The following is a 17,464-nucleotide window of genomic DNA, read 5'->3' on the forward strand; positions in this document are numbered from 1 at the left end:
GTTGGTCTTTTTGGACGGCGAGATCGTCCCTGATCCGGGCCTTCTCCGTCGTGAGGGTCGAGATGGTCTTTTGCAGCTGTTGAATTTGAGCTTCCTTCGTAGTGATAATGACCTCGTTGCGGCTAAGAAGGGCGCTGCGCTCCCGCATTTCCTTACGATGGGTAGCAAGCTCGGTTTCGAGCTTGGTAGCGTCCGCCTGCAGCTTCGCTGCGTTGTCCCGCAGTGCCTGGACTTCGTCCGCCTTCGCCCTCACCAGCTCACGCTTCTTCCAGAGCTCCTCCTTCACTCTCTTGGCCCTATCTCGCTCAATCTCAATTTCTGTGTCCATACGTTCCTTCGCCGTAGCCCAACTCTGCTTCTCACCCCGGAGCCCTGCTACTACCTTCTCAAGTTCCAAGACCATGCCTCTGCAATGGTCAAGTTGCTGTTGTAACGCAACGTTCTCTGCACAGGTAGCAGTCAACCGCTGGTTCTCATCCTTCACCTCCTTGTAGGCATTCACCAGCTTTGCGTAGCGAATCTGCTGGGCCTCCATCTCCTTCAGGCGCTCCTGTCTTTCCTTTAGCATGGCACAACGCTCGCGCTCGAGGCGACTGATGGTCTCTTGAGTATGGGCGGGGACTTCCTGTTCGGCTCGGGCAAGCTGGTGTTGAAAATCAGCAATGGTGGTATTCGCACTGCGCTCAATAACATCAAGGCGATCCTTGAATTTTGCACAGGCGTTCTCGGCTGCAGTGCGCGCTTCAATAGCCGCGGCTGCTGCGGCCCTTGCTTCGAAGAGCGCCCGGGTCAGATGCTGAATGCGGTCTTCATAATCCTGGATCCTTTTCGTGGATGCCTGATGCCGGACCGTAAGCTCCTGGAGCTGGGCATCCTTATCCTCATTGTTAACCGGAGAGGCTGGCGAGGGCACAGAATTGCCCAGAGATGCCTGGCACTCCTGGTTCTTGTACTCCCTCTCATTGTTCCCGTTCAAGGCAGACTGGAGATGGATCTCGAGGTCTTTGTAAGCCGCATCCATGGTCTGCTTTTCCCCTGCAAGCTTCTGGACCTGACACTGAAGCGGCGCCGTTTGGGCAGCCAAGTCAGCCTGATATGAGGCGTTCTTTTGCTCTAACATGCCCTGGAGTTGAGAGAGTCGATGGCGCAGATTGTCAATCTCGGAAGAGAGGGACGCATGTCGCTTCGGATTCTGTGCCGGTGTGGAGGGCTCGAGGTCACTGAACGACCTCTTTCTGTCGACCTGGATAGCTCCATTGTCCTCGGACTCGTCATCGGAAAGCACGATAGCAGTCTCGATAGTGTTGCTTCTGGGCTTCTTCGGTCTGCCCCGGCCCCTCTTGACCGCCGGTGTCGCTGACGCTCGGGTCTTCCTGTTGGATCTCATCGTTTCGGCTTCGGTGTTCTGTAATCAGGAGGGAACATGAATCAACTGAGAACAGTCTCGTTCTAGGGGCCACGAGGAATGGGCGGCCGATCTGCCTGCAGTGTGTGCCATCCAGAAGCAGCCTGAGGTGATTTCTGCGGCCGGGTGCATCGTACTTACCTTTATTGGAGTTGAATTAGCGATTCTGGAATGGCCAACAACGATGCACGATTCTACGTCGTCATCGACATCGACTGCGAGAGTCGCCATGGCAGGTAAGGCCCTCCCGTCAGCCGAAGAAGAGTAGATCGGTGTAGAAGCAAGTGCTGAGTGAATCGCCGCCGTTCAAAAAATTTCGGGGCCAGCAATTGAAGTCCGAGGTGGGTTGTCGGTTTTCAAAAGGAAACACCGGATGAAGAAATCGGCGATGCCTGAATCTAGTGCCTATCGCCAAACTGATGCGAAGACAACCAGCTTCTGTGGGCGAAAAACTTAAACTCTGCGGTTCTGAGATGCCTTCGTGGTTTCTAAGTAGCCCAAATCTAGCGTGGACTCATTGCAAGACAGCTCTCAAAGCCTGCTGTCCCCTGCTTAGCAAGGTGTTGTGAACACTTCGCCTTGAAAAGCTGGACGATGGAGAGAAATGGAAAGGTTCCAGGAAAGCTCCGAGTCTCGTCGGCTACCTGCAAACAGAGGAGAAGAACTGGAACCTGGAAGAATCTGACATTTGAACTGTTTATTCATTAGATTTTGATGGTAAAAGATAGCCATATTTGAGGTGTCGAAACTGTGCTCTTGCTTCCACTTTGTGTGAATCCCTCTTGTTCATTCATTCACATCTTTCCAGAGGCTCAGCCATGCCAGAACTTGATGAACACAGCGCCGACGATGAGCCTGCTGGGCTGGCAACCATGCCCTTCGACATCTCGCGCCTGATCGTGTGGATGGGAACCTCTCCCAGGCCGACGTTGCAGCGCTACGCTTAACATGCCGCGCTCTCGCCAATGTCGCTGTCACTCGGCGCTTCTACCGCATCGCCGTCTCCTAACTCAACCCTGGCCCGAAGCGTTTCTCCCAATCTGCCACAGGCACAACTTTGATCGCATGTGTACGAGGTGGTCTGACTGGAGTTGACCTGGGATGTCGAGCTATTCGACCGCATCTCCTCCATGTCTCCATTGAGCGTGACTGTGACAGCCAGGCGAGCAAAACCATTGAGCTTCTCCTCAGGATGTATTGTACATCATAAAGGCAGGTCGGTTCGAGTAAGCCAAGTTGGCAACTCAGGGCTCGAAAATGTTGCCGCCATACGAGGAGAGGCAATACTACAGGTCTGAGCTGACGTGGAGCCCGGCATACAAACCAATTAGGTCATCGATCTTGACGCGCTTGTTCATCTCGTCCATTCCGTCCTCCTCCAGTCTCCGCCCCTCCAAGAAATACTCACCCTTCCCTCGACCCTCTATCCCGCTTAAGATCACATGGTCCGCCCTCACCACCATACAAAAGTATCCGCCCTTCTCCCTCGCCCTCACGTCGTCTACTACGCTCTCCAGGCTCTCCTCGTCGACGTGCAAGAAGCAACCGTGCCTCGGCGTGTCAGGAGGGTATGGCGAGAACACACTGAGCTCCCGGCCGCCCGGCCCCCGTTCCACCCAGTCGACGAACCGGCGGCTCGTCTCGACCATGTCAGCGCCGTCGACCGCGGCCGGTCCTCGAAGACGGTCCAGCGCATGCAAGCGTAGGCGTCCATCAGCCCGGCCTTCTCGAAGCAGTCGCGGGCGTGCCCTCGAGCAAGGGCGGCAAACTTGTCCCACTTCTCCTGAGATCGGTAGGTGCAAGGGAACAGGACAAAGCCCCAGTCGTTGAGCTTGTACAGATCGAGGGCGTCCTTGATTGTGTGGGCATCGCCGAGTGGGGACGCGACAAGCCTGCGCGTGAACTCAGGCTCGTCTCTGGGACGTGATCGTGCCTCCGTGTTCTGCATTGCAGCGGCTGGGAGCGGAGCTGTGGGATCGGGGTGCGGCTTCGTTGAGAAGAATGCCGGAGCCAGAGCCGGAGCTTGCACGTGAGGAGGAATGAGCTGCCGCGGGATCTTGGTGATATAGGCACCGGGAACAAGGCCACGAACGCGCTGCATCCGCGCTATCAGCGCGCGCGGGAATTTGGAAGCCATGGAATCGGGGCTTGGCTGGCACTGGACGCGTCTAGTCAGTTGAGGTCTGGCGTCGGGATCTCGTATCGGCTATATTCAGGCTGAGTGGGAATCGCTGGCTACATAAGTACAGTAGGTCAACCCCCTACACAATAAAGCTAGCGTCATTTTGCCTAAGGCACGAATAGCTACGTGTCTTTTCTGCCGGAAGAAAAGCACACAGTTTCGATTTCGTTTTCCTGGAAAACGTCCAGTTGCGCTTAGAGCCTCAAAGGTGAACATACCCGTAAAGCAACAGAATCGTAATTTGATGCACTAAGTTACCCATTTAGCAGTTCTTTTATATACGCCGATCCCCCTTTGCAATCGTAGCTTTTTCTTCGTTCTCGACAGGCTTATATCGTAAAATCGGAGAATCATATTCTGACTCGAGTTGTCGTGTAAAAAGACTTGTAAACGGAGGCTCCGAGAGGCCTATACGGACTAGGCTTTTTCTTCCGGGAGGAAGCTTCATGCTGGCTATCGTGCTGGCAATCCGGCTGGCTATTGTGCTTGCGTTCAAGTATCTCCTTTCTTATCTCCATATCGCCCACTGTTACTAAAAGCAATATAGGAATAACCATCTCCAACATCGTTATTGTGACGAATGTCAAGCCCCAACTCTTGAAAGGGACTCCTGAAGGTTATACTTGGCAACGGGGTGAGGTTTCGGTGAAGCCAAAGGGTTTATGTCACGAATATGGCCGTATGCAGAAATCTGGTGGGGGCGCGAGGGGAGCGTCCCGAGCCAATCATTTAGAACAGGGGTATAGCCAATCACGACGGGAGCGCGAAGTCAAGCATTCGCTCCATGGAAGGAGCGATGGGAGCGACGAGCGCTCCCAGCGGACCAGGAGCGACAGGAGCGAACTTCGCTCCTACGCTCCTAAGGACAGTAGGAGAGGAAGCTGTATATAGTTCACGATCCCCAGAGCCTACGGGCATCACAGTAGCTTCCTCAGTAAGCAATACAAGCAGTCAGCCATATCTACTGTTGAGACCATTGCTTGCGCACTTGTTGTGAACCCTTTGGCTTCACCGAACCTCACCCCGTTGTCACTTATAACCTTCAGGAGTCCCTTTCAGAAGTTGGGGCTTTGAGATTCGTCACACGACATCTTGTTGGAAGACCAACAGCCACGATTCCACGGTGTTACGCTTCATGGGAGCATTTAAAACAGTGAACTCTTCGAGTGCCCGGGACCAGCCCAGAATCTGTCAATTTGAGGGTTTTGTCCTTCTCCTTCTCCAAGTTGCCTGGGTGCCTCCTAGACCTTATGTAACAGCTGTGTATTACCCCTGACCAGGGACGATACCGGCAACCCAGTTCCCGAGTTTCAAGTGCCATCACTTCCAACAAATTGAAGGATATAAAATGAAGGAAGATATGAAGACAACTTAGTAACTGAAGTTAGGGTTCTATATGGCGGGTACTTTCAGAGGGTTACTGTACCTTAAGATAGTGCTGACTAAGGCCGGGCTGGAAGGAACTTGGCGAAGTGCTGAGAAGCAGCGGAGTTGAGCTAGCAGCCTGAGGCAACAAGATTGCCGTGGTTTCCGAGGTAGAAAACCGCTGGATGCGGCGGCAGATGCAAGTGGAAGAAGATTTCTATTGTTTTGTCGCCTAATCCCACGGCATGATTCCCACTTCTCACCGGCTATCCTTCAATGCAGGCTGCTGGGCCATCACGCTTCTAAAAAGTCACAGCTCCGAAGACATGGACTCGGCCAAGGCCTGTTCCGCTGCTTGGAACTCGTCGTGGCGGAACAGGACCTCTCTGAAGGGCTTGCTGTATGGCATGGCGCCGAGAGGCGGAAGTGGACCAGAGTAGAATTTTCGTACTCCCTCTTCGAAGCCGGGTACCTTTGTCCATTCCGGGCCGGCATTGGACGCCAACATGGTGAGGTTACACCGCGGGATGCGCAACCTGTCGAACAATTCCATGCGCTGTTTCATGGCTGGGCCGTCCTTGCCATCCACCCCTCGAAACAGGACTTCCAACGACGCAGCAGACTCAATGGCGACACCGGCACCGGCGGCGTGGGTAGGCAGCATGACGTGGGCTGCGTCGCCGACCACGGCGGTACGGCCGCGGACGAAGCTGGTCAGGGGCGGCCTCTTGTACAGATGGTGAACCTTGATGCCGTCCTCGCTGGCCATGGTAACGATCTTCTTCATGGACGGGTGGAAGTTTTGGACCATGGTGAGTACCTGTGACTTGGAGACGGGCGAATGCCATAGGTTCTCAGCGTCTCCTTCGTCTTCATCCACCTGCGTGTCGTGCAAAACGGCGCTGTTCAGCATCTTGCCTCCTCGGCAGGTGTAGGTGACCCAAAAGACCTTCTTGTTCGGATCATGCCACCCCGTAAAGCCGGGTAGCTCCCTAGTGTACAGCCCCCGCAGGGCCGGTTCTGCCATGACCTCATCCGCTGAAACAAGCCAGCGGTAGATGGAGCGGCCGGTGCGGTGCGTTTCGGAGGGTCGCCCCGTGAAGTCGGATATCAAGCGGCTCTGGGTAGGCAGTCCACATGGTCAGTATTATGGCAAGGTTAAGCAACCCCGGTGTTATTGTCATGCTCACTCACATGAGCTCCATCAGCAATGATGACGAGATCCTTTGCGATGGCGCGACCATCAGCCAACTTCAAGATGCCTTCTTCGCAGTTCACGCCCGTCACCTCACATCCCAAGCGCATGTCGACTGGTGGGCCAATATCAATGTCCTCGAAGGCGGCGGGACGCGTGGCAAGATCCCTCAGGCCACGATGCAGGTCGACGCGATGGAAGAACCAGGAGCCGTGCCCGAACCAGCTGGCCATGTCTGCGTAATCCTCGGACTGCACGAAGGTAGTGGGTTCGTTGGCGAGAGTGATACAGAGGGACTGGTTGAGCACCGGCGCCGCCTTTTCCATGTCGAACCCCCAGCGGTCCAAGACAAGGGTCGCGTTGGGCGTCACGGTAATGGCGGCGCCAATCTCGTTTCTGAACTGCGACTTCTCGAATACCTCGACGTGCCATCCCGCACGGCGCAGGCCGATGGCTGCCGAGAGTCCCGCGATGCCTGCGCCGACTACTCCAGCATGTCCTCTATTCTCGTGGGCGTCCATCGTTGGGAAGAGTTGTAGTCGATGTGGAATGGGCGAGTTTCGAGTCGTTGCTTTTCGACTGCCTCAACTCAGCACTCACTTACTCCGTGTTACCGTGTGAAAGGCTTTTCAGCTTTGGGTTTGATCTGGGAAGAGGACTCATACCTTGGAATGGTCGAGAGCCGAAATCTCGTAGGTTGCCGCGAATGTCGAATTCGTGGCTTGATGATGCCGCAGTGTTCCTTCCCCACCTGCTCCTCCCGGGGTGTCCAGATGCAGGAGGGTTACACGGTTTAAAGGTTTTGGATGGCGCATCATGGATGCAGCGGAGTTTTTACCTGTGGCAACGGCAGGAGCTTTCCGGCATCCCGTGATGGGGCACTGCCGTGCATTTCTAGAATCAAGTCCGACCTCAAAGTACAAAACATGCCGTGGACTACGGATGTTCGGTGATAGAAAATCGAAGACGGATAAACTATTTGAGTGATGTGCATTTGGTCGGCGTTTTGGTGTTGTTCAAGTGCACGCTCTCAATCTGTTCCAGCGGAGCGGAGCTGTCATGGCAGGCCTCAGTCGCGATTGGAAACAACGTGGAAGCCTTGAGTGGTCATCGCCGACAATGGCGACCGACTCGAACTTCTTGGCCAGATAGAGAAGGGCAATGGCGTTGAACCGGGTACATACAATTGCGCTCTACACGCCTTATCTGTCAGCCCCTTATTAGGCCCGCACAAGGTTGACATACAATCCAACCCTGGTTCGTTTGTTAGCCAGGCACATGGCAGGCTGTGGTTAGCAAGCGAAAAGGGGACTGCAAGGGAGAAGGAATGAAAAGTAGGAATTAGGAAGATAAAAAGAGAAGATAGGGGAGAATAAATGGAAGCAGCAAGGAACAAGAAAAGTAAGAATGTGGAAAACAAAGAGAAAGAAGAAGAGGAAGAGGAAGAGGAAGAACAGCAAGAAGAGGACGAGGAGGATGAATAGAGAAGGTTAGTTAGTTAATAATACTAACTAGAAGGTTTTGTCTTGTGCTGATACTAAGTTCCGCGCAAACAAACAAACCAGGGTTAGATTGTTAACTATAGAATAACCTCACCTTAGTTGCGACATGCTTACATCTTCCACGCTTCAATTCCAGTAGATCTCTGAAGAACCCAAGTGATTGGTGTCTGGAGCTCGAGATTAGCGACAGGATGGTCGGGGTCAAGGCCCAGTCTACAGCCGGCTTCATACCAAGGTCCTCTTGCTGGCCCTGAGATGGTTCAAGACGCGCTGTTGGGCAAAGTCACAGCCGTCCACATGAACCACCAAGTGGCACCGCTGTAGTCGGGCATCACAACCCTGCCAGGTCTCAGGCGACACCTCAATGGGTATACTCGCTCTTTCGTTTATTAGCCTGACTAGATTGCAGTTAAGAGGCTTTCGCGGTCCTAGTTACCGGAGTAAACCGTGATTCTGCTGCGCCTTTGGAGAATCTGCTACTAAGTTGGATTGCTCCTTCCACCCTTTTGCCATCATCGGCTCTATACAGATATTTCATGTTCCTTGACGACCACGCCACTTATTCGACCTGCTGAGCCTGTAGGGTGTTATCAGGAGTGGCCAACAACCCGACCCATTCAAGATCTCATTAATTTGCCTTGGCCGACATGCGTCACCACATGCGGCACAGCAAAGGCAGAAAATTCGGATTACGACAAGCATTTCCCGCATCCGCCTACGGATATAAAGGCAGGGCGCCTAGACAGACCGGTTCGGCCCGCTCTCATCCCGGCATGGCCCAACTTCCTCCCGAATTCCAGTCTCATCATCACACCTAGATATCCAAGATGTACATCGAAGCCCTCATCACCACCCTCGCGGGCGCCACTTTCGCCCTCGCCAACCTAACTCCCGCCCCTGCTCAGCCCTTAATCACCCCAGCCGCCGTCCTCCCCGTCCCCGCGCCAGGCCTCGCGCCGCGTCAGCAATTCTCCGTCACCGGCACCCGCACCAAGTCAGCGTCATGCATGCGCATGTACATGACCCTCTAGATCGACCGCCCGAGCCCCACGGGCGACCTCTTCAGCATGATGCGCAGCATCGGCGAGGCGCTGTACTTGAGCCCCACCGGCAGGGTCGACGACTCGCTCACCACCCTCTGCGTTGCCAGCGCATCCATCACGCCGCCCGCTTCGCTGAGCTCGGCGTACGAGAGGTACACGAGCGAATACTACTCGTGGGCAAGCGAGGTGGCGGACGTAGCTCATTCGATTGCAAGCGAGTGCGGGGAGACGGTGTCGGCCTTGGTGGAGTTTCTGATCGTTACGGATGCCGAGAGCTGTACCAAGGCTGTGCAGAGATTGGTGGATGTGTATGAGGATATGGTAAGTTCGGCGACGACCAGGATGAAGGCGTCGACGAGCGCGACGGCGAGTAGCGATGGGGCGGAGGCGAGTTCGATTTCTGGTACAGTGGACGAGAGTGAACAGACCGAGACGGGGCTGGCGAGGACTACAATTGCGGCGTCACAAAGTACGGGCGCAGGTGAGGGGCGGGGCACGAATGCTGCTGCAACGACGACGAGCTCGTCTACGGGTGGCGCTGCGGTGCCCAGGGAGACAAGGTTGGTCGCTACTGCGGCTGCCGTGGCGCTGGGGGTCGCCGGTGTTGTGGCGGCGCTGTAAGAAGTCTCAAGATCGAGAGAGGTTCTCCCCTCTACTTCAAAGGCTTTGATTTGGGGAGATGATGATGTGAAATGGTTATGATAAGACGGTAACGCCGCGGCATGAGCCAGATACTTAGTGGCTGGATTTAGGTTGTTGACGAGATTAGGGCGAGGGCTCGTCACCGTGGATAGATAGATGCACGACATCATCCGTACCAGTGCCTGGTTTCTCAGCCTTGCTTATCTCACGAATATATTCTCAACCTTTTCTCACTTAATGATCCGAGTTGTCTCTTGCAGTAATCCATGATCCATTCAACTAAAATACAGTAACCGTGATCTCTGAGTCAAACATCCCATGGCACACCTGCTTAAAACAGCTGCCAGACCTCATCGCTAGTTCCCTGTTTCAATCCCAGCAGAAGCTTGAAATACTTTCCGAGCAGAAATACAAAGAACTGGATTGGTAATTCTGGGAAATGCGAATCGCGTGGGTTATACCGTCCAGGGAAGTCAACCATGAGAGCGACTCGTAGCCTGGTCGAGATGAAAGCGAAGATATCCGTGACAGCGAAATTTGAATTGGATTGGATTTTGAGAGCGATAAGTTTAAATCTGCCACAATCGTCGGACGCGGCAGGCATCTCAACTGTTTCCGCCCGGAATAGACGAAGACAACTCCCCATTCCTGGCACCACTGTTGGGTAACTCAACCGAAAGCATAATTCCAAGCGTGCGCGGGACGGCGAGGCGCTAATTCCGGCGAGGGCGTAACACAGAATCAACTTCGCCATCTCCATAGCGCGCATGATGGCGGCGAAAACTACCTCTCCCTCGCTGGAGGGTCCACGGGTGTATTGGCTCGAGAGGCCTTTGTCCCAAGGCCAGAGGCGCGTGCACGGACTGATGTCGAACAACTTCTCCTTTTTGTAACTAGCGGAAGGCGAGATAAGTCATGAAGGGCCAGGCCGGTTGTCTTCGAGATCTTTGACAGTAGCACGAACCAGCCAGTCTGCGAGGGGACCAAAGGCCCTCTCCTGGGGTAGAAAAATCGCCAGAAGATCGTATGCGGCGAAGTTGTGGACGAGGTAATCAACTTCGGACGGTAGAAGGGCCCACAACCCCCCGATCACGATTAATAGTCTCCTTTGAAACTGCTGACAAGGCTGATCCCGTGATGTGATATCGGCTCGCAGAGAAAAGGGCAGATTGCATTCTCGGCTCAGAACTGCACCTAGGAGAAGCGAAGTGTAGACGGCAATGCCCCAGCGCTCTCTCCCGATGTTGCGGTCTTCCATTTCGCTTTTGATGATGTCTTCGGCTGTCTGGCTTGGATGGGTGATCGCAGGATGCTGCCAGGCCTCGTAGTACGCGCGGGGGAATTCATTGCGACGACAGTACCGATATATCGTTTCGAGGCAGCGGGCGAGATGATTAAAATTCAACGCCTCGCGCAGTTCCGTGACGCTTGGTTCTCGAAGCTCCCCGCTGAGTTGATCGGGATCAATGGTTGGGGGCAGTAGGTCCTTCTGCTCCTCTTGAATGACGAGTGCTGTAGCACGAACCTGCCACCAACGATTCGATCAGACGAACGCCAGCTCCCGGGGACAGGGTCGTGAAGTCCCAACTCGCATACAGTCATCAGAGCGCGTAAGAAACATGGGATGACCCTGGGCGTGACATGCCAAATTATGGTCGACTTATGTTTGGTCCATATTGCGCGCATTCGGCGGCAGGTCAGCGCCAATGCTATGACCTCCCGGAATGACTGACGGGCTTGGAACACGATAGAAGGATCTCGGCCGGTGTCTTGGCCAAGGCGGACTCGGAGGAGACCAACCCCGACTGGCCTGACATACTTGCTCGCCGGTCGTCAAGCGCTTCGTCGGGTGTGGTGTTGGTGGAAGGGTGTTGAAAGAACGCTCAAACGGCCTGGGCTTCGTGGTCATGGTGGTCCGATGCGGGCGGGGAACTGAAATGTAAGGGCGAAGGTGGGAAGGTGAAGGAGAGACTTGCTTTGGAGGGGAAACTGGGATCAACTCTTCCGAGTTCTCTAAGCCGAGCGTGGGAAGTCCCTAACTTACCCTACATGAAGCGCGAACCCATCGAAGAAGCTGCCAACGAAGATTATCTGGTTTGCAGCGATGCGGCGAACCAACGGCCAAGCGCGGCGGAGAGTCTCACCGGGAGTTTCTCAGACCCAAGGTAGGTACATTTCCGGGACCCAAGACTGGTCCGTTGAGGACATGGAATACCAGCGTTGAAAGAAGCTCCCACTTAACAGAATATGGCAGCCGAGCGGGATGAGCCAAGGTCCAAAAGGGACTTCGAGCTGCAGCGCTGAAGAGTTGCAAACTCGGAATGCTCACGGGAAGGACTTGGTGAGAAAGGATAGGCGGCTCACTCTGCACTCAATAAACGTGCATTTGTCTCTCCCTACTGCATGTCAACCTGAACCTCAAGCTCCTCAGATGTACGAATTTGGGGCGGTTAGGGAGATGGTACGGGCGATACAGCTACGTCTGGGTCTGTGACACTGTCGCTTGAGTAGTAATCTCATGCTAATCGAGACCAGACCTCCCCACCAACTAAGGTATCCTATCAAGTATCAACTTGTCCCAATCTCCCCATTCCCATTTCCAGTTCCTTCAAGACGTTCACAATTCTGGGCATTTACCTGCCTCAATAATCTTTCTTGTGATCTGCCCTTGTCGGGCCAACGGTTCCAGACGCGCTCAGCCATCATCACGCTCACCCACCATGGGGCGTTACTTAGACCTTCGGCGCATCTGTCAGCGGCACATACCTCACCCCAAACATCTTCCTCCTCGTCACCGCCCCCTTCTCATCCTTATCCACACACCAAATATGCTGACTCCACCCTCCCTGGTCATCATCAACGGGGATGAACATCCTCCCGGGCGCATTCAACTGCTCCAGCAGCGGACCATGCACCTCTGCCGCCGCCGCCCCGACATGAATCGCATCCCACTTCTTCTCCTCCTCCCCCTCCTCCACCCACCCCTTCCTCCCATCCCCAACCCTGAACCTCACCCGCCCACTCTCCAGAAACTCTTTACCGCCCGCCGACTTGGCCATATTCTGCTCGCCCAGATCCCGCAGCGGTTTAATATGCTCGACCCCGATGACAGTCCCCTGCGGGCCGACCAGCTCGGCCATGACGTGCGTCAGATAGCCCGATCCGGAGCCGATATCCAGAGCGCGCGGCGCCGGGTTGGTGTCGGAGGGCGTGAGGTAGGGCAGCAGCTCCTCGACGGCCGCGGCGTGCATATGCGGGGCCGAGATGGTGGCGGCGTGGCCGATGGGCTGCGGGGAGTCCTCGTAGGGGAACGAGGGTGCATAGTGTGCGCGGTCGACCTTGTTATCAATTAGTATTGTGTATTTCATTTTTCAGATAGAACCTCGGAAGGGCCCGGGGGATATAGGGGGAAGGTACGCGGCTAACCTTCAAGAAAGCTTCTTTGACCTGCGGGTGGGTGATGAGGCTATTGCGCCAGAGATTCTCGACCAGGTCCCTGTTGGATGCCCCCGAGCTACGCCAAGCCATGTCGATCTTTGAGTGGCGAGTGCAAAGAGATGGGGATAGTGGGGTGGCGAGGAGGTTGGGGTTGGCGATGCTACACGGGCGCGACAGCGGCAGTGTACCCAAAATCAGCGGGACCAAGAGCTTGCGGTTCGCCAGTGTGGCGTGTATGGATGGATGCCGCAAAGAAATTGAGAAAACTGGTTGAGATATGATTACTTTACCAATGAGCTCATCAATTTAGTGGTTTTAATGGTATCTTCAGAATGCGATGAAGGGAGATCAGCTCCAAAAAATAAGCCGTCTGCGATGGCGGGGTGTGATGTAATGGCACGGTTGCCGACGAGGTCAAAAAATCAGCCCATCAAGTACTGTGTAGAACGGATAAGGATGGCTTCCCCGCACCCTGACCCCTCGTTGTCCATCGCCATCGGATACTGCACGTTTAATTAGCAGAACGACCTCTCAGATCGAAGCTCTGTGATCCAGGCCACACTAGCCGCGATCGAGAAGTCTGCTGCATTTAGAGTAATGAAATATGAACATGCTGTGTGTGTGAGCTGAGTTCCGAAACATTTGGAGACACCTTCCTTTCCCAGTGCTGTTACCACAAAACTCCGGCTCCAAGACCGCTAAACCCAAGGAAACATTCTGGCAGACCCACTACACGACTCTCTCGGGATTCTCTCCGGTAGCAATGATGGGGACCCCTAGCCCCCGATCCGGGCTCTGCAACACCAGTTGCTCATGCCTCCGCACCTTCACGTAGTCGCTCACCGCTCGAATCAGTATGAACCAGCCCACAATCATGAGGATGTACGCCGCCCAGTCGGTGCCCGTGATATCGTCGCTTCCACCGGACGGGTCGACCTCGTCCGGGTTGAAGTTGTGGGAGTTCGGATCGGCCGGATTTATGTAGCCTTCGCCCTCTAGATGCGAATGTGCGCTTCCGCCAGAGCCGGAGCCGGGCGGCGTGCTCCTCATGTAGAACCCGTACTGGATCAGCGTGATGCCGAGGCCCGCCCGCGAGCCGTTTTTGGCCGCGTGCGTCGAGTGCAGCAGGTAGGTGAGCAAAAAGCCGACGAGCTGGAAAGCCATCGAGATCATGCCGTTCCAGATGAAGCCGAAGAAGGAGCCCACGGGCAAGCCGTCGATGTAGACGTCGTCGGGGCCGCCGAGGCCGGGTGCGAGGATCGTCGTCTCCCAATATGGAGGGGCCTGGTCGGCTGCTGCTTGTTCGTAGGACTAGAAAGCATTAGCCCAACTCTGCCACCGTGTCGTTGGGTGTGACCTACCGGAGGCAGCTCCTCCTTCTCGGCATCACCCCTCTCCGGCCTGGCCGACATATTCGAGAACACGCCATCAGATTGGATGCCGCTGCCGTATACTCTCGAGGTCGTCGGCGCTACAGACACTGGCCGTTGCGGCTGCGTTGACTGTCCACCTGTTTGCGTCGATGCTTGGCTTGCCTGCGTCGTACTATTGAATGATGGCGTGGAGTTGCCGCGCACTAACCGCTGCCTGTCATCCGCCTCATCATCGCTATCGTCGCCGCCCGCATCGAACGCATCGGCAAGATCGGAGTTCACAGTATTGGATCGTTCCCTCGAAGAAGCTCGGGAGTGGAAGGACGGAGGCGGCGAATTGGGAATGGGATACGTTGAATTTGGCAAAGACGCATTTGGTGTTTCGGGTTCGTCCACGTCGTGGGCGTTTACCTGCAAGCTGTCAGTCCACGTCCGTGGATGTTCAATGCGCATGCCGCGACTGGGGGAAGCCTTACCCGCTCGTACCGGCCCGACATGGTGGGAGAACTGGCCGTGGCCAAGGGGTGTTGATGCCCCCTCAATCGGTGATCAGGCACCAAGCGCCGGGATGCAAACGTCGCGTGGAATCAATGTGTAGCGTTGAGGAAGGGAAAAAGAGAGCAAAAGAACGATGGTAATATCGTGGATGAAGTTTGAGAAAGGAAACAAAGACAGGAAAAAGAGCGCACGGCTCTGTTGGGGATCAGGAATTCAAAGGGTGACTCGGGGACCGCGATGAAGCAACCAACAGCAGGGACTTGAGCAGGTGATGAACTGGATTGGCACTGGCGGTGGCGGCTGACCAAGCGGACCGGCTTGTTCTGTACGCCAAGGCCGCTGGCTGCCTCAAGGGACTTGACCCACTATTTACCTGCTTTGTCTTAGTAACTGTGCATGGGATCCACTTATTGCTCTCGATAACAGCTCGAGTGCTCGACCGAGAAATTCAGTGACACAGTCCATCAAGGTTCCAGAACCGTCCAGGGCAACCATGTCTGGCACAATACGAGGTGTAGGTGGAAGAGACACCGTCTTATTCGATCTGACTGTATGCTAAACATTGGGCTTCCAGGTCGCAGCGAACCACTTCCGGGGCTTGCTCACGCGGTGGCCGAAGGACGTCCTCCGACCCGAGTGCCAGCTACAGGATGTCCTCGCCAAGCGGCAGGAGATGGGCCATCTTGCGTCCACCCCGAAAGGCCTCACGCAGGAACAGGCCGACTTGAAGCAGGCCAATGCGCTGTACTCGCTACTCGAGGACCGGTACAAGAACAAGGTGGGCACACCTCGGGGAGGAAGGGGACTGGGGCTCGGCTGATGGATGGCAGTACCGCGCGCCCCCCAGCATGTTCGAACCTAAGAGTAACCCGACTTACTACAAGGACCTTGTCAAGGAGTTGGAGGAGGCGCCGCACCGGTCATGGCTGGGCAGGCTGGCGAAGAGGCTGAGCGGGATGGTCCGCTTCGCATGACGGAGCGAGAACTGGAACGACACAACATGCATGGTCACGGCGTTTGGAGTCTTTGGAATCCATAAGAGGTAGGCGGCATCAAAATCTTCAAGATCCGACATGTACAGATACACATATTATCTACCATACAAATCGGGGGTATAACTCGCCCGCTCCAACCCAACACAGCAAGCACACCCATAACGCCCAGCCCCTCTGTCCGCGTTTTCCCTTCCACGAGATCAAAGATACTTCCTCTCCGGATCCAACCGATCCATAAACTCCATACTCTTCTCATACATGGTAAACACAATGCCACCACTCAAAATCAACCTCGCCAGCCGCGGCAACGCCCCACTCCAGAACGTCAACACGCCCTCCTGCTTAAAGATGATAGCCGCGCACCGAAAAGAATTTCCATACAACTTCCTCGCCTCGATACTCTGCATGCGCGTCTTAATGGTATCCAGCGGCTGCGTGACATACACCGTGATCAGCCCCGCGATGCCGCCCATGGCGAACGTGCCGACGGCGCCGAGCTTCTCGCCAGGCGCCGTGTAGCCCTCGGCCAGCTGCTTGAGCGCCGTGTAGGCGCTGAAGCGCGTCGCACTGTTGGCCGCCTGGCGGGCCGTGGTGGGCACGAAGCCCTGGAAGAAGCCGCGGATGCCGCGCTCGCGGGCGATGATGGGAACCGCGTGAAGGAAGCCGCGCATGCGGGGGTTGGGGGATTTGCGGTCGTCGATTCTGTGTTTTTTTGGACGCGGACGGTTAGTGCTGGGAATAAGGTGGTGGTTGTTGTGCGAGCGTCTGGTGTGCTTACAGGGTCGTCTTGATGCTCTCGGTGGGTGTGACAGCCAGCAGGGACTCAGTCACGCCGGCGCCAAAGCCAGCTAGAACTGTTCGGGGCCCAGTCATCTTGCCGTCTTTGTCGGCGAGTAGGCGTTTGTACTGGTCGAAGGCGACAAATCCTGGTCATAATCAGCCTCGCACGCGAGATGATTGTTTCGAAGGGACAGCCTACGAATACCCGCCTTGGCCGAGTTGCCGATAATCAGAGTAGTGCACCCGGCGTACCACTGCCGGCCGAACGGCGGCCACGGCAGCTTCTGCCCCTCGGCTAACCTGCGATTGAGCTGCGTGCGCGTCTTGGCGACTATGGGATATGTTAAGCAGGCAATCGGCGCGCATCGCGTGGTTGGGGCAACATACACTCGGCCGGGTATGTGATAGCTGCAACGAGATGACTGTGTTAGCATTTGTCGTTACTCTTCACGCGCAACCTTTCAGGTTGCTCACCAATTTCCACGGCACCGGCTGTTGACCCAGCCAAAATGGACCGCAGGGCGCTGGGGCCCTTGACGGCCGGGTGCGCGTCTTCCCTGGCCGACGTCGACGACATTCTGGACTTGTGTATCGCTGCGGTTGTCGGAGGAAGACAGGGCCAAGTCAAAAAGGTTTGGGTCGAGTTCTGGAACGCCAAGACCGGGCTGCCGATTGCGGGCCCGTTGTCGAGGTGGCGGGGGTTGTCCGATGATGTCACGGTACTGGTAATCTCAACGTCGCTCAATGCTGCTGCTGCTTGTCGAATGCGAGTCTTTGAAACGATGAAACCATCTTCCAAGCAGCGATCAGAACTGCAAGCAGCGATCAGAATCGAAAGCAACTTGCTGGGTTTTCGGGCTCCTCCGCGTCTATATGGAGCATCTGGTCCGGGGAATATCTCGCGCATCTGTCCCTGTCAACAACTGCTCTTGCTGATATACAGCAGGCGCTTCCATTCACGGCTTCGGGCAGAATGTGCCTTGTCGGCCATCTCCTTACTGACAGCACAAAACATGCATCTCAATCAGGAATGATGTTACTGACAG

General features: G+C 55.4%; 7 protein-coding genes across 7 annotated transcripts; 2 read left to right on the forward strand and 5 right to left on the reverse strand.

Annotated features, from left to right (window-relative positions):
• Positions 1-2,723: 2,723 nt before the first annotated feature.
• N657DRAFT_367444 (uncharacterized protein) lies at positions 2,724-3,824 on the reverse strand. Its single transcript, XM_062787012.1, has 2 exons — positions 3,806-3,824; positions 2,724-3,636 (listed from the first exon to the last, which is right to left on the reverse strand). Exon 2 carries the CDS (start codon positions 3,540-3,542, stop codon positions 2,910-2,912), a length of 633 nt encoding a protein of 210 aa, XP_062642429.1. The 5' UTR covers positions 3,543-3,636; positions 3,806-3,824; the 3' UTR covers positions 2,724-2,909.
• A 1,438-nt stretch (positions 3,825-5,262) lies between these two features.
• On the reverse strand, positions 5,263-6,380 carry N657DRAFT_583229 (FAD/NAD(P)-binding domain-containing protein; the record flags this gene model as incomplete). The annotated part of the gene is made up of 2 exons (XM_062789660.1): positions 5,263-6,072; positions 6,147-6,380. 2 exons carry the CDS (start codon positions 6,378-6,380, stop codon positions 5,263-5,265), a joined length of 1,044 nt encoding a protein of 347 aa, XP_062642430.1.
• A 2,008-nt stretch (positions 6,381-8,388) lies between these two features.
• N657DRAFT_675401 (uncharacterized protein) lies at positions 8,389-9,313 on the forward strand (the record flags this gene model as incomplete). Its single annotated transcript, XM_062795816.1, has 2 exons — positions 8,389-8,623; positions 8,681-9,313. Exons 1-2 carry the CDS (start codon positions 8,477-8,479, stop codon positions 9,311-9,313), a joined length of 780 nt encoding a protein of 259 aa, XP_062642431.1. The 5' UTR covers positions 8,389-8,476.
• Positions 9,314-12,066: 2,753 nt separating this feature from the next.
• Positions 12,067-12,862, reverse strand: N657DRAFT_583281 (protein-L-isoaspartate O-methyltransferase; the record flags this gene model as incomplete). Its single annotated transcript, XM_062789663.1, has 2 exons — positions 12,067-12,672; positions 12,761-12,862. The coding sequence occupies 2 exons, from the start codon at positions 12,860-12,862 to the stop codon at positions 12,067-12,069; spliced, it is 708 nt and encodes a 235-aa protein (XP_062642432.1).
• Positions 12,863-13,316: 454 nt separating this feature from the next.
• On the reverse strand, positions 13,317-14,642 carry N657DRAFT_713455 (uncharacterized protein; the record flags this gene model as incomplete). The annotated part of the gene is made up of 3 exons (XM_062797449.1): positions 13,317-14,083; positions 14,134-14,556; positions 14,622-14,642. The coding sequence occupies 3 exons, from the start codon at positions 14,640-14,642 to the stop codon at positions 13,502-13,504; spliced, it is 1,026 nt and encodes a 341-aa protein (XP_062642433.1). The 3' UTR covers positions 13,317-13,501.
• Positions 14,643-15,136: 494 nt separating this feature from the next.
• On the forward strand, positions 15,137-15,888 carry N657DRAFT_667088 (uncharacterized protein; the record flags this gene model as incomplete). The annotated part of the gene is made up of 3 exons (XM_062795368.1): positions 15,137-15,157; positions 15,218-15,421; positions 15,474-15,888. The coding sequence occupies 3 exons, from the start codon at positions 15,137-15,139 to the stop codon at positions 15,615-15,617; spliced, it is 369 nt and encodes a 122-aa protein (XP_062642434.1). The 3' UTR covers positions 15,618-15,888.
• N657DRAFT_694272 (putative tricarboxylate transporter mitochondrial carrier protein) lies at positions 15,689-16,995 on the reverse strand (the record flags this gene model as incomplete). Its single annotated transcript, XM_062797276.1, has 5 exons — positions 15,689-16,340; positions 16,417-16,564; positions 16,618-16,749; positions 16,806-16,826; positions 16,893-16,995. 5 exons carry the CDS (start codon positions 16,993-16,995, stop codon positions 15,839-15,841), a joined length of 906 nt encoding a protein of 301 aa, XP_062642435.1. The 3' UTR covers positions 15,689-15,838.
• Positions 16,996-17,464: the final 469 nt, after the last annotated feature.

The sequence above is a fragment of the Parathielavia appendiculata genome, assembly GCF_033297405.1.
Source record: "Parathielavia appendiculata strain CBS 731.68 unplaced genomic scaffold N657scaffold_40, whole genome shotgun sequence".
In the NCBI taxonomy this organism is placed as follows: Eukaryota; Fungi; Ascomycota; class Sordariomycetes; order Sordariales; family Chaetomiaceae; genus Parathielavia; species Parathielavia appendiculata.

Excerpts from the sequence above, each read along its gene's own strand:
- N657DRAFT_367444 (XM_062787012.1), bottom strand. The coding sequence starts at position 3,542 with ATGGCTTCCAAATTCCCGCGCGCGCTGATAGCGCGGATGCAGCGCGTT.